The sequence below is a fragment of the Ahaetulla prasina genome, chromosome 16, assembly GCF_028640845.1.
Source record: "Ahaetulla prasina isolate Xishuangbanna chromosome 16, ASM2864084v1, whole genome shotgun sequence".
Lineage (NCBI taxonomy): Eukaryota > Metazoa > Chordata > Lepidosauria > Squamata > Colubridae > Ahaetulla > Ahaetulla prasina.
Window position 1 is genome coordinate 8,046,429 of NC_080554.1, and position 16,072 is coordinate 8,062,500.

The window sequence follows — 16,072 nt, forward strand, 5'->3', positions numbered from 1 at the left end:
GAGTCTAATACAGTGGTGAAATCCAATTTTTTTTACTACCGGTTCTGTGGGCGTGGCTTGGTGGGTGTGTTGTGGCTTGGTGGGTGTGGCTTGGCGGGCATGGCAGGGGAAGGATATTGCAAAATCTCCATTCCCACCCCACTCTGGAGCCAGCCAGTGGTGGTATTTGCCAATTCTCCGAACTACTCAAAATTTCTGCTACCGGTTCGCCAGAACCTGTCGGAACCTGCTGAATTTCATCCCTGGTTTAATACATCTTATTCTTTGGCTTTCTTAACGTACAGGCTTTAAACTTCAATGTCTTTGTGTGCAATAGGATACTTTTAGATTTTTTTTTTATTTTTAAAGGAAGGAGGAGGTTGGAGAAATTGCTTATGGTCAAAAAAAAAATTCTAACATTGTATTCAAAGAGAAACGGCTCATTAGCTTGGTTGACTGCTAACTTTTATGCTTTGGCTACGATCCAGCTGCCTTCCTGCTGTGATTAGTTGGCATCCACCCAAGTTCTTGGTAACTCCTAATCTCCGAAGCCATTAGGAGCAAAGTTTGCATGGAGACCACGACGACGGCAGCTTCATGGCAGACAGTAATTGAATTAAGATTTTTCGAAGAATTACGGCTCCGAAGGCAACCTGGTTAAATGCAAAGCCTTCATGCAGCTAAGGGCTAACTGTCTTAATGTGCATTGAGTGAAAGTTTATTTGCATTTTTCCTGCAATCAGCCACCGATCTAGAGGACTATTTTGTTCTGGGCATTTGAAGCTTTCAATTTGCGCACACGGAGACATAGAGCCTAATAAAATTGATATTAATAAATCTAAAATGGTTGCTACATCAGTGGTGGGTTGCTACCGGTTCGCCCCAGTCTGGGTGGTGGGAGGCTCCGCCCACCCACCGGAAGTAATCAAAAACACTCTGCGCATGCACAGAAGAGCTGCACGCTCCCAATAGCGAACCGGTAGCAAAGAAAATTGAAACCCACTACTGTGCTAGATGTCTTTTGTACTCTGGGGCGGTGTTTCTCAATCCTAGAAACTTGAAGACGGCGGACGGATGGATGGACAGACAGACTTTAAACTCCTGGATTCCACAGCCGCCAGGTAGGTGGAAATATTAAAGCAAGCTGGCCATGAGTTTCTGAGAATTGAAACCCACCCATTTTAAAGCTACCATGGCTGAGAACCAAATTTGAATTGGGGGTGTTGGAGAAGCAGCAGAGAGATCTTTGGGTCAGTCATTCTCTTACCCCCACCCCTCATCAGTGCTAGATGAGAATGGGCTTTGTGGAGGAGGAGGAGGAGGGGGAGGAGGAGGAGGAGGAGGAGGGGGAGGAGGAGGGAAAGAAAGATTGTGGAGTCCTTGGTGCTGTTTGAGCATGGTATTTTCTTGAAGTTGTTTCATTAACCAACTAGGTAACATCATCAGTGCTAGAAGGGTGTGGGAAGAATGGAGGGGAGGAGGAGGAGGCGGAGGAGGAGGAGGGGGAGGAGGAGGAGGAAGAGGATTTTGGGGTCCTTGGTGCTGTCTGAGCTTGGTATTTTCTTGAAGTTGTTTCATTACCCAACTAGGTATCATCATCAGTGCTAGAAGGGTGTGGGAAGAATGGAGGAGGAGGGGGAGGAGGAGGGGGAGGGGGAGGAGGAGGGGGAGGAGGAGAAGGAGGAGGGGGGAGGAGGAGGAGAAGGGGGAGGAGGAGGGAAAGGAGGATTGTGGAGTCCTTGGTGCTGTTTGAGCATGGTATTTTCTTGAAGTTGTTTCATTACCCAACTAGGTATCATCATCAGTGCTAGAAGGGTGTGGGTTGAATGGAGGGGAGGAGGAGGAGGAGGAGGAAGAGGATTGTGTGGTTCTTGGTACTCTCTGAGCTTGCTGGTTTTCTTGCAGAGGTTTCATGAACATTATCAGTTCTAGAAGGGAGGAGGAGGAGGAATGTGGGTCCTTGGAATTTGAGTTTAGTTGTTTTCTTGCAGATGTTTCATGACCCAACTAGGGAAGATCATCAGTGCTAGAAGGGGATGGGGTTTGGGTGAAGGAGGATTGTGGGGACCTTGGTGCTCTCTGAGCTTGCTTGTTTTCTAGCAGGCGTTTCATTACCCAGCTAGGCAACATCATCAGTGATAGAAGGGAGTGGGTTGTGTGGAGTGGAACGGGAGGAGGAGAAGGAGAAACGTGGGCTCCTTAGTGCTCTCTAAGCTGGGTTGTCTTCTTGCAGACATTTCATTACCCGGCTAGGTAATCTCATCAGTGTTAAGAGAGATTGGGGGGAAGGAGGAGGATTGTGGGGTCCTTAGTGCTCTCCGAGCTTGGTGGTTTTCTTATAGATGTCTCAAGACCCAACTAGGTAACATCATCAGCACTACAAGGGAATGGGTTGTGTGGAAAGAGGAGGAGGAGGAGGAGGAGGAGGAGGAGGAGGAGGAGGAGGAGGAGGAGGGGGAAGGGGAAGGGGAGGAGAAGAAGAAGAGGAGGGGGAGGGAGGAGGGGGAGGAGGAGGAGGAGGAGGGCGACTTTGGGGTACTTGATGCTCTCTAAGCTTGTTTTCTTCCTGTTGTTGTGGTTGCAGGTGTTTTACGACTCAACCTAGGCAACATGATCAGTGCTTCTCTTCAGACAATAAGGGAGACAACTTTATCTATTTGAGAACGTCAGAGAGAGGGGGAAAAAAACCACCCAACTCCACTTTGTCTCTCAGGCTGAGATTAGTGCAGCTTCCCTTCTGTTTCTCTGGAAGGCTAAAAATACCGAGAGCAAGCAACATTCCCCGCACCAACCGCAGCCTACACAATTTGTGGGTGGGGGATTGTGTTCAAACGGAGCCAGCTTTCTTTTAAGAAAAAGATTCGCTGCCAGGTTTTTTTGAATTCTCCCATCCATGAAAGCAGCTGCATGGTTCCATTTATTTCCCCTGGATCTCTGCAGCTCCGTCCAACGATGGGGCCCCAAACATCACCGCATCAGTCTTTGGAGAATGGCTGCTACAATAAACCGGTTAGAAAAATCCAATAAACTTAAGGTCTCGCTAAACCAGCTTTCATCCCCGTGGAGCTACTGCCTGGCCATAAATAGAGGCATTTGTTTTCCTTGCAGGAAACAAAATTCTCCCAAGCTCCCTAGATTACCTAACTATATACATACCTGGCTAGCAATAACAATAGCACTTAGACTTATATACCGCTTTACAGTGCTCGACTGCCCTCTCTAAGTGGTTTACAGAGTCAGCCTCTTGCCCCCAACAATCTGGGTCCTCATTTTACCCACCTCGGAAGGATGGAAGGCTGAGTCAACCTTGAGCCGGTCAGATCGAACTGATGGCAGTGGGCAGAATTAGGCTTCAATACTGCATTCTAACCACTGTGCCATCAGTTGATAGATAGATAGATAGATAGATAGATAGATAGATAGATAGATAGATAGACAGACAGACAGACAGACAGACCGACCAATAACAATAGCAATAGCACTTAGACTTATATACCGCTTTACAGTGCTTCACAGCCCTCTCTAAGCGGTTTACAGAGTCAGCCTCTTGCCCCCAACAATCTGGGTCCTCATTTTACCCACCTCGGAAGGATGGAAGGCTGAGGGAGGGAGGGAGAAAAGGAGGGAGGGAGGGAGGAGGAAAAGAAGGAAGGGAGGAAGGGAGAAAAGGAAGGAAGGAAGAGCAATAGCACTTAGACTTATATACCGCTTCACAGTGCTTTTACAGCCCTCTCTAAGCGGTTTACAGAGTCAGCCTCTTGCCCCCCCAACAATCTGGGTCGGCAGTCAGCAGAAGTAGCCTGCAGTACTGCACTCTAAACCACTGCATCACTGTGGGATGGGAGGGGTAGGGAGGGAGGGAGAGAGGGAGAGAGAGAGGGGGAGAGAGATTGTCAAAGCCTGAATCTGGGGGCGAAGACCAGCTGGAATCTGAGCAAAATTGAGATTGAGGGCGGGTGGCTTTGTTCACTTTGGAGGAAAGTGGGGAAGGGCAGTGCCAGTCAGGCCTGGGCCTTTCAGGATTAGAACAGCTTGTACACAGGGAGGGACAGGGGCAGGATGAACGAGAGAGACAGAGCTCAGGCAAGGAACAAGGACCACCCCCTCCTGATCCCAGAGCACAGAGAGTGGAGAGAAGGCGAGAACAGTGCAGACTGAGCAGGCTGCTGGGGAGGAGAGCACCCCTCCCCTCTTTACAAGGCACACCTGGGAAATGAGGCTTAAGGAGGGTTAAGGGGAGGGGCATTTGTCAGGAACAAACACTGAGTTCTTGAAGTGCCGACATTTGAACTTCATGCAAGTGTCCTTGCATTCTTTCTGGCTTTCTGGACTAATGACCTGGATCCTTTCCTTCCTGAACTCCTTGATTTTCCCGGCTGGATTTATTGTTGTGCAGCCTTGGTGTAGACAGCGCTGGGCTGCTTGAGGTATGTGTGGGAGTTTGTCATCACTTTGCTCTGGGACTTGCCAGAAACGTGGGAGCGTTTGGGGAAATTTGGAGCAATAAAGGGACGGTTTGAATTGCCAACTGCTTGTGTTATCTCTGTGCCATGCTCCGAGTCATCACATATATAATCAGGTAATCTGGATTTATTTATATATATATATATTTGTTTTCTGAGGATTTCATGGGTGTTTGTATGTAGGTCTTTGGTTGTTCGGGTTTTCTCCCGTGTAAAATTGGAAGTGTCTTGGCGACGTTTCGACGAAGTCTCATTCGTCATCTTCAGGCTTCAGCTTCGTGCTCCCAGAAGCACGAAGCTGAATTTGCTCCCAGAAGCAAATTCAAATACCCTGTTTCCCCCAAAATAATACCCAACCAGAAAATAAGCCCTAGCATGATTTTTCAGGATGCTCGTACTATAAGCCCTACCCCAAAAATAAGCCCCAGTTAAGATCGTCAGTAGACAGAGGTGTTTAGTACGTATTTTCCCCAAAATAAAACCTAATCTGAAAATAAGCCATAATTAATAATAATTATTAATATATAATAATAAGACCCGGTCTTATTTTGGGGAAAATATGGTGTGGGTGTGTGTGTGTGTGTGTGTGTGTACGTATGTATATGTGTGTGTGTCAGTGGTGAAATCCAATTTTTTTTACTACCGGTTATGTGGGCCTGGCTTGGTGGGTGTGGCTTGGTGGGCATGGCAGGGGAAGGATATTACAAAATATCCACTCCCATCCCACTCCAGGGGAAGGATACTGCAAAATCCCCATTCCTTCCCCACACCAGGAGAAGGACACTGCAAAATCCCCATTCCCACCCCACTCCAGGGGAAGGATATTGCAAAATCCCCATTCCCACCCCGCTCCTGGGGCCAGACAGAAGTGGTATTTGCCGGTTCTCCGAACTGCTCAAAATTTCCACTATCAGCTCTCAAGAACCTGTCAGAACCTGCTGTATTTCACCCCTGATGTGTGTGTATATATATGTATATATATCTCCAAGATTTCATTTATCCAAGGAACCCTCGATTCACAAATAGCCACAGGCAGGAAGGTGCATTAATTTCTACTTGATTAAGATAATTGATCGGTTAAGGCTGAGGCCACAGGCTGGTTAGTGAGTGATGGGTCAGAGCGCCAACGGATCCATGCAACACCACCGGTGCCCTGGAGGAAGGAGCCGTTTCTCTTCTGGTCAAGGCCAGCCTGGAACACAGATGCCTCCTGAGCCTGTTCCCTGCACGGGCTTTCATTTGGCTGCCGCATGCATCCCGGTGATGGATGGTGCTGACAGGTTAAATTATCCAGGCTGCACATCTTTAGAGAGCCGTAGACAGGGATCCTGCATTTTCTGATTATGTAGAACCTGTGTGGGTTTTAAAAGGTGGTGAGGGGAAGATTTGTGTGTGTGTGGGGGGGAGGCAGAGCACTGGCGATGCACAGGAGCGCTGCAAGCCAAGGGAAGCAGGCCTGCGTAAACAGCTCCCCGCAGCTCTACTGGCTTGAATGAGAGGTAAAGGGCAGAGCAGCGACAGCATTGGAGGCAACATCTGTGCTGGGTGCTCAGCCTATTTTGGCTCACTATCAACTCTCGCCCAGTGTTCCTCACCTCTTGTATCTTCAGAGTAAAAAGGGAAGATTGCTTGACAGCTCTGCAAATACTTGCTCCACCTCCGGAACACGCAGAGGAGCCAGAGCAACCTGCCGACGAGCTTAGACGGCTTGACCAGCCTGGCAGGAACCAGTTGCATTCATCACACCTCCCACCAGGGACCTGTAAAGACTCCGTTGTCCCAGCATTTCCCCCCTTGGCGTCTTCCAAAGGCGCTGGACCTCAATGTCGTGACCGGGGCCCAAGTAGTGATGACCAAACACAATTCAGTCCTGAACAAACTTATTTGATTAGAACAGCTGAGAATTAATTCATTCTCAGCTTAGTCCAAAACAAAATTCTTCATAAAACAGTCCTTCGGCCTTATCACCAACCTTTTGATGCCTTTGGCAACCTGCCAAAAGCTTTTCTTGGCAAAAAAAAGCCCACAAGGTTCAAGAGACACTGACAAGAAGCACTGGAATCGAGGTTGCTTTTCTACAAAAAAACCCAACGGCACGTTGCTGCTCTTTTAAGCCTTATGGGAGATTATAATGAGGGTGAGGGAAGTCCTGACTTAGCACTTGGCCACCACAGGTGCCCCCCAACACAAGTGACAAGTGACGTCAAGCTGGCCATACCCACTATAGCCACGCTCACCCGTCTCTCTAAGGTCAAACACAACCCTGATGCAGCCCTCAATGAAATTGATGTATGGCAAGGGATGGACATGGCCTGAAGTCCCTCCCCTTCAGGGGTGCTATTCAGGAGAACCAGTAGCGGAAATTTTGAGTAGTTCGGAAAACCAGCAAATACCACCTCTGGTTGGCCCCAGAGTGGGGTGGAAATGGAGATTTTTGCAATATCCTTCCCCCAGGAATGGGGAGGGAATGGGGATTTTGCAGTATCCTTCCCCTGCCATGCCCGCCAAGCCACACCAAACCCACCAAGCCATGCCCATAGAACCGGTAGTAAAAAAAAATTTGAATTCCACCACTGCTCCTCTTCCATGAAAGCCGAGGATTAGGCTCATTCACTGAAGGCTTTATAAAGCGGTACTAACACACTTATTTTTATTTATTTATTTTGTCAAACACAACAATATATATAAGTATAAGCATGAGAAAACCACACAAATTGAATACAACCAAAAGGAACATTAGGACAGGAACGGGAGGCACGCTGGTGCTCTTATGCACACCCCTTACAGACCTCTTAGGAATGGGGTGAGGTCAATAGTAGACAGTTTTTGGTTAAAGCTTTGGGGATTTTGGGAAGAGACCACAGAGTCAGGTAGTGCATTCCAGGCATTAACAATTCTGTTACTGAAGTCATATTTTCTACAATCAAGATTGGAGCGGTTAAGCTTAAATCTATTGTGTGCTCGTGTATTGCTGTGGTTGAAGCTGAAGTAGTCTTCAACAGGAAGGACATTGTAGAAGACACTTCACACTTTGGATTCTATGCCTCTGTTTATACAACCTTATTCCAGTTTTGGGTTGGTTTGTTTCTTTTACATGCCTGCAGCATTTTACTTCTAAGGTAAGACTCTACCAGCTGCTCTTCATTGGTGTTTCCTTGTGTTATTTTCCTCCGGGCTTCCCTGCAGGGACCCGTGCTTGTTCAAAACAAAATTGTAAGAAACCTATAAGCAACCCTTGCCTGAATCCACATCACTGTTGCGACTGTATTCTAGCATGCTTCCGTTCGCCTGTTTTCTTTCTTTCTTTCTTTCTTTCTTTCTTTCTTTCTTTCTTTCTTTCTTTCTTTCTTTCTTTCTTTCTTTCTTTCTTTCCTTCCTTCCTTCCTTCCTTCCTTCCTTCCTTCCTTCCTTCCTTCCTTCCTTCCTTCCTTCCTTCCCTCCCTCCCTCCTTCCTTCCTTCCTTCCTTCCTTCCTTCCTTCCTTTCTTTCCATAATTCACTAGAAGCACTAATAACAATGAAACTATGGCTTGAATGTTTGAGATAGATTGGGCAAAGGCAAGTCACAGGATAAAATATCCAATGCTTGGAAAATCCAAGAGCGGTTGAGAAAAAGGTTGGTTAAAGAGAGGATGGTTTGGAACAGTCACAGATGACCCAAAGAGGAACTCAAGGAATAAATTATGGAGGGTGTTAAAGGTACCGTCACAGAATGGAAGCTGTTTTAGGGGACTGGAGCATAAAACATACGAAAAACGGTTGCAGGAATTGGGTGTGTCTAGTTTAAAAAACGGCACCCGGCGGCTCAGTGGCTAAGACGCTAAGCTCGTCGATCAAAAGGTCGGCAGTTCGGCGGTTCGAATTCCTAGTGCTGTGTAATGGGGTGAGCTCCCGTCACTTGCCCCAGCTTCTGCCAACCTAGCAGTTCGAAAGCATGTAAAAAAAAACACAAGTAGAAAAATAGGGACCACCTTTGGTGGGAAGGTAAGAGCGTTCGGTGCGCCTTTGGTGTTTAGTCATGCCGGCCACATGACCACGGAGATGTCTTCAGACAGCACTGGCTCTTTGGCTTTGAAACTGAGATAAGCATCGCCCCCTAGAGTCAGGAATGACTAGCACGTATGTGCGAGGAGAACCTTTACCTTTAGTTTAATAAAAAGAAGGACTAGGGGTGACATGATAGCAGTGTTCCGATATTTACCTTGGCAGCCCTTTAGATATTGGGACACTGCTAACATGTCACCCCTGGTCCTTCACCCACACAAAATTTGTAAAAAAATAGGATGAATGGATTGTGACTTCATTCCTTTTATATCACATGTCCTTTGACTGGCCTCTAGCAGCTTTCCAGAGTATGGAAACCATCAAGCTGCAGATTGGCATCACAGATATTATCCAATCTGCCTTAAAGCAATAACCGGGCACTATAAATTCATCTGGTACCTCATTAATTTTCCAGATCTATGTTCACACAACCTCTTTACCATGGGTGGGCGAACAAATCCATTTTTCATGGATTTCCACAACTGTATATTTATCAAACGGGCAGGGTTTTGCATACATCACAAAGAAAGAGACTGCAGTTTACCCTAATCAAGTTGTGAACATTGTCTGGTCATAAAGAAGAGGTTCTGTTTGTTCTCCAAAGCACCTGAAGGCAAGACAAGAATAGATGGAAGCTAATCAAGGAGAGAAGCAACTTAGAACAGAGAAGAAATTTCCTGATGGTGACAACAATTAATCAATGGACTAACTTGCCTGCAGAAGTTGTCGGTGCTCTGTCACTGGAGGTTTTCAAGAAGAGAGTGAATAGTCATTTGTGTGAAACGGGTATAGGGTTTTCCTGCCTAAGCAGGGGGCTGGTCTAGAAGATCTCAAAGGTCCCTTCCAACTCGCTTATACAGTTAATTTATCAAGGAGAGATTCAACCCAAGAGAAATTTCAGGATGGTGACAAAAATTAAACAGTGGAACGACTTGCCTTCAGAAATTGTGGGTGCTCCAACACTGGAGGTTTTCAAGAAGAGGTTGGACAACCATTTGTCTGAACTGGTATAGGGTTTCCTGCTTGAGCAGAGGGTTGGACTAGAAGACCTCCAAGGTCCCTTCCAACTCTGTTATTCTGTTAAAACTACCTTTTGCAATTGTCCGATGGTGATATTGTCAATACCGACGAGATCGAAGCGATACTCCAGATATTTTGGAATTGCACCCAAGGCACCTATGGCCTATTCTATTATGTTCTGTTCTGTTCTGTTCTGTTCTGTTCTGTTCTGTTCTATTCTATTCCCTTCCCTTCCATTCCACTCCTCTTCTCTTCTCTTCTCTTCTCTTCTCTTCCTTCCCTCCCATCCCATCCCATCCCATCCCATCCCATCCCATCCCATCCCATCCCATCCCATCCCATCCCATTCCACCTATTCTATTCTATTCTGCTCTGCTCTGCTCTGCTCTGCTCTGCTCTGCTCTGTTCTGTTCCCTTCCCTTCCCTTCCCTTCCCTTCCACTCCACTCCACTCCACTCCACTCCACTCCACTCCACTCCACTCCACTCCACTCCACTCCACTCCACTCCACTCCTCTCCTCTCCTCTCCTCTCCTCTCCTCTTCTCTTTCTTCTCTTCTCTTCCCTCCCCTCCCCTCCCCTCCCCTCCCCTCCCCTCCCACCTATTCTATTCTATTCTATTCTATTCTATTCTATTCTATTCTATTCCATTCCATTCCATTCCATTCCATTCCATTCCATTCTCGATTCGATTCTTTCTTTTGCCACAGTTTTTTCCCCTTATATTTTTTATATATTCACCACCTCGAGGCAGATTCAGATAAATAAATAGTCACAGGGCTTGGCATATTGTGATTTCCCCCCACTTCTTTTTCTTCTCTTCTGCTGTCTCCAGGTACTGCCAACATCCATTATCCAGATTTTATTTTTGTCCTTCTTACTGACAATTGTTAAGTCTGAGGTGTTGTGTGGCAAGCACTTTTCTGTTTGAATTCCAAAATCCCAGAACACATTATTATTCTTTCAAAAAAACGTGAAATTGCAGCTGCCCGTTCTTTCGATGGGTGTTGGCCTTCCTAGACATTAAATGCTTCTGATTATTATTATTATTATTATTATTATATGCACAACAACCCGAAACCACGACTGCCTGTTCCTTAGTTGGAGCTGGCCTTCATTCACATCTTCCATAATATTTATTAATATTAATCGTTAATATTATTATTGTTTGATGCTAATTAAGGAAAGCTATCTTTCACGGAAGCTCAGCATTAATTAAGTTTACTGTAAAAATAATTACACGCAGATCCATCAGGGATCAGAGGTTGGCTGTCGCTTACGCGGAAGCAATGCTGAATTCACACTCGGCTGTTGTCACCATCGCACGGCTGTTAGGAGAAAATAAATGTATCCCAAATGGACAATTTCATTTAGAGAGTTTAAAAAAAAACAAGAAGAAGAAGAAGGAGGAGGAGGAGGGGAAAAGGGGGATGCAGTGGGACTCTGAAGGATTAATGAGGCAAAGGGGTTTAGGTTGGCAATTGGATGCAAACTCCAAACACTGGAAGTTGCTAAATCATCACTTAACCTTAATCTTCCACGGAGTTCCAATCACTCACGGGCCTGAGGGCCAATTAACTGTGAGCAGTGAAACAGAAGTGATGCATGCGGAAGAATAACCACAGAGCTGGAAGGGACCTTGGAGGTCTTCTAGTCCAACCTCCTTTTAAAGCAGGAGACTTTATACAGGGGTGGGATTGAAAAAGTTCAGCAACCGGTTCTCTGCCCAGTTGCTGGGTGGGCATGGTCATGGGGGCGTGGCCTAGTCAACTTCCTGCACCATGGCGGGGTATGTGTGTGTGTTTTTGTCCTCCCCAAGCTCCAGAGGCTTTCTTTGAGCCTCTGGGAGGGCAAAAATGGCCTTCCCCGAGCTCCGGAAGCCCTCCGGAGGCTGGGAACGAGCCCCATTTCCAGACTTCCGGTACTTCCGGTAGGCCCGTTTTTCACCTCCATGCAGGCCCTGCACTTACCTGGCATCTAAAACAGGCTGCGTGGCGACTTCTAGGACGGGCAGGGAGGGGTGAGCGGGGTCAGCCAGTCCTTGCAACTACAGGTTTGGTGAACCAGATTAAAATTAACATCCGGTTTGCCCGAACCGCTCCGAACTGGCTAAATCCCACCCATGACCTTATATCATGTTGGACAAATGGTTGTCCAATCTCTTCTTGAAAGCCTCCAGTGATGAGAACCCACAACCTCTGCAGACAGGTTGTTCCACTGGTTGATTGTTCTCGCTGTGGGGAAATTTCTCTTAATTCATTCTCTCCTTGATTAGTTTCCATCCGTTGCTTCTTGAACTGCCTTCAGGTGCTTTGCAGAATAGCTGGACTCCCTCTTGTTTGTGGCAGCCCCAGAGATATTGGAAGACTGCTATCATGTCTCCCCTGGTCTTTCTCTTCACTAGACTAGACATACCCAATTCCTGCAACCATTCATCGTATGTTTTAGCCTCCAGTCCCCTTATCAGAGAACAGCTGGTGTTTTCTGCACTCGTTCTAAAGTCGCAACATCAATTCATTTTCATTAAGGATTTCTGTTCAACTAAATGACAAAGCAACAGAGCTTTCCAATCATTTTTTTTTTTTTGCTTCAAAAGTGTACACTTACCTCGGTGTCGGTTCCTGCGTTTCCGTCTCCCAACAGATGAGCTGCGCACAACAGGCTGCAACTGGCCAATCTCAATGGGTGTGTTCGTCCGAAAGCTCTCCTTGAATTTCTGCATCAGGGTCTCCACTGTTTCCTGAGACACCTCTGCAGCTGCAGGATGGAGAGACAATGGGAGTGGAAGGTTAAAGGGGGCATGAAGTGTTGTGTCTGCACCCCCGGAGCAGGGCCTGCTGCCAAGAAAGTGACTTGGACAGTGAGGGGGAAGAGCCGTCAGGACTTACCTCGGGAGCACCGGCTTCCCTGGCTCAGCTCCATGAGCCAGAAGCAGGCCAGGTGGAAGAGATAACGAGGCCTCCGTTCCCTGACTCTTCCCCCCCCCCAGGCCATGCCTGCAGACCCAGCTGACGGCACTCAGGCCTGGCTGGACCCTAGGTTTCATAGGTAGGAGAGGAGGGAACAACAGAAGCAAGGGTGGGGCAGGCCTAGGAAGTGCTAAGTCTTGGAGCCACACCCCACAGGATATAAAAGGCAGCCAGAGCTGCTGTGTCTCTTTGTAACAGGCAAATCCACTGATTAAGAGCTGAAGTTTGTTTCTGGGTGACTCACCAGCATCGTGGAAGATAACGGAGGCTCTTGGCAGACGCTGGCTATTCTGCTGCCAGAGCTTATATGAAATGGTGCCTCAGTAAAGTTCTCCCTCTCTATATATATTCTCTAGAAGCACGGCTGAAGACACCAGCCTGAAGATGATGAGTGAGATCTCATGGAAAGTTGCCTAAATTCTTTCAATCTTACATGGAAAAGACCTGAACATACTAAAACCTGCATATATATATATATATATATATATATATATATATATATTTATATATATATGTATATGTATATATATGTTTTCTGAGGTTTTCACGGGTGTTTGTATATAGGTCTTTGGTTGTTCGGGTTTTCTCCCATGTAAAATTGGAAGTGTCTTGGCGACGTTTCGACAAAGTCTCATTCGTCATCTTCAGGCTTCAGCTTCGTGCTTCTGGGAGCAATGGCAATGTGTGATTGCAGCTGTTTCTTCCTTTTTGCAACAAAGCAAAAAAAACTCCAGCCTGAAGATGATGAGTGAGATCTCATCGAAATGTTGCCTAAATTCTTTCAATCTTACATGGGAAAAGACCTGAACATACCAAAACCTGCATATATTCCATATATATATATATATATATATATATATATATATATATATATATATATATATATATATTCTCTAGAAGCACGGCTGAAGACACCAGCCTGAAGATGACGAATGAGACTTTGTCAAAACGCCAAGACACTTCCAATTTTACACGGGAGAAAAACCCAAACAACAAAGACCTATATATATATATATATATATATATATATATATATATATATATATATATATATATATATATATATATATATATATATATATATATATATATATATATATATATATATATATATATATATATATATATATATATATATATGAAGACACCAGCCTGAAGATGATGAGTGAGATCTCATGGAAAGTTGCCTAAATTCTTTCAATCTTACATGGAAAAGACCTGAACATACTAAAACCTGCATATATATATACATACATACATACACACACACACACACACACACACATTAATAGAAAAGCCAGAAATGTGGGAGAAACAGTATAATAAATGAAAGGATAATTTTAAGAAATGACAAATAATAAATGAAATGGTAATATTAAGAAATGATAAATATTGGAGGAGTAAGGAAAAGACACAAAAGATGGACTCGGACGATACACTGAATGATTGATTATGTATTGTAGGTTTGTTTGTCTATAAAATAAAATCAAAACTTTTTATATAAAAAAAAAATCTTGCCCTCCAAGCATACCGCTGTCAACTTCACGTTGGCAATGAGAACTGCCATACGCTTGGTTTGAAGTATCGGTTGTGACATGTGGAACCAATGCTGAATTTAACCTAAGGTTGCATGGGTACATGGTTGAGTTGCTATATAGTCTTGAAGCAAATAGACATTAGACATGGTTGGCTTTTACTCCCAAGGCAAAACTAGGAAGCAATTAGATTTCCTGAAGCCAACAATTCTACAGCCGCAAACCTGGAAAGGATCTCATTGTAGAAGACACCCTGGGAATTTCCCCTTCAAATGAGAGTTGCTACCTGTTTTGTCTCCTTAAATGAGTTTTGGTCACCATAATATATATATATATATAAAGATGTCGAGACTCTGGAAAGAGTGCAGAGAAGTGCAACAAAGACGATTAGAGGACTGGACTGGAGGTTAAAAGCAGTGGTGAAATTCAAATTTTTTTGACTACCAGGTCTGTGGATGTGGCTTGGTGGGGGTGGCAGAGAAAGGAGACTGCAAAATCTCCATTCCCTCCCCACTCCTGGGGAAGGATACTGCAAAATCCACATTCCCTCCCCAGTCCAGGGGATGGATACTGCAAAATCTCCATTCCCACCCCACTCCAGGGGGAAGGATATTGCAAAATCCACATTGCCTCCCCAGTCCAGGGGAAGGATACTGCAAAATCCTCATTCTCTCCCCACTCCAGGGGAAGGATACTGCAAAATCCCCATTCCCTCCCCACTCCAGGGGAAGGATACTGCAAAATCCCCATTTCCTCCCGATCAACTGGGACTTGGGAGGCAGAGGACAGTCTGGGGTGGGGCCAGTCAGAATTTTTACTACCCGTTCTCCGAACTGCTCAAAATTTCCGCTACCAGTTCTCCAGAACTGGTCAGAACCTGCTGAAATCCACCTCTGGACTGCAGCCAAGAAATTAGAAGATGCTCGCTCCCCCCCAAAATAGACAAATCTTCGCAATATCTAATACTACATATTTTAACGGCAGCTAGGATTACCACTGCATATGGGTGGGAACAAAATAACGTACCAGTAGAGGAAACAGTAATTCGAAATATTTTATAATGTGCAGAGATGGATAAAATGACATTGGAAATTAAGGAAAGGGAAGAATCGGAATATTATAGAGTGTGGAACAAATTATATGAATGGTTAGAAAAAAGGAATCAAAACAATAATTGGGAATGTTAAATTACTTGGGTTCGAATTAGGACGTGCAAATTACAGAACAGTGATGGTTGTGTGAATAGATACAATGTAAATATAAGTACTTAGATGAATAATTGAACAAAAATAGAAAACATATATCTATGTCAATACAGAAAGCTGTAAAATAATATATAATGTAATGTTATGTTTGTTATGATTTTTAATGTGTTTTTGTCTTTGTCGTATTTTTCTTTATTCTGTTTTTAAAAGTCAAAAGCTTAATAAAAGCTATTTGAAAAAAAACGACGCTTGCTTCTAGGGAGGAAAGCCATGGCAAATCTAGACAGCATACTAAAAAGCAGAGACATCACCCTGCCAACAAAAGTGTGTATAGTCAAGGCTCTGATTTTCCCAGTTGCCATGGATGGCTGTGAAAGTTGGACCATAAGGAAGGCTGAGCGCCAAAGAATGGCGGCCTTTGAACTCTGGTGCTGGAGAAGACTCCTGCGAGTCCCTTGGACTGCAAGGCCATCCAATCGATCAGTCCTAGAGGAGATGAACCCTGACTGCTCTTTAGAAGGCCAGATCCTGAAGAGGAAACTCAAATCCTTTACCCACCTAATGAGAAGGAAGGACTCTCTGGAGAAGAGCCTAATGCTGGGGACGATGGAGGGCAAAAGAAGAAGGGGACGACAGAGAAGGAGGTGGCTGAATGGAGTCACTGAAGCAGTCGGCGTGAGCTTAAATAGACTCTAGAGGATGGTAGAGGACAAGATGGCCTGGAGGAACGTTGTCCATGGGGTCGCGATGGGTCGGACACGACTTCGCAACTAACAACAACAGGGTTTCCTGCTTGAGCAGGGGGTTGGACTAGAAGACCTCCAAGGTCCCTTATTATGTATTATTTTTTAGTTTGCCT

General features: G+C 45.3%; 1 protein-coding gene across 2 annotated transcripts in view; it reads right to left on the bottom strand.

Moving 5' to 3' along the window:
- Positions 1-16,072, bottom strand: part of ASTN2 (astrotactin 2) — a 479,279-nt gene that overhangs the window by 286,235 nt on the left and 176,972 nt on the right. For both annotated transcript variants that reach the window (XM_058159180.1, XM_058159179.1), the window contains exon 4: positions 12,112-12,261. In XM_058159180.1, the coding sequence (XP_058015163.1) occupies positions 12,112-12,261 (150 nt within the window). The remainder of the gene's footprint in view (positions 1-12,111; positions 12,262-16,072) is intronic.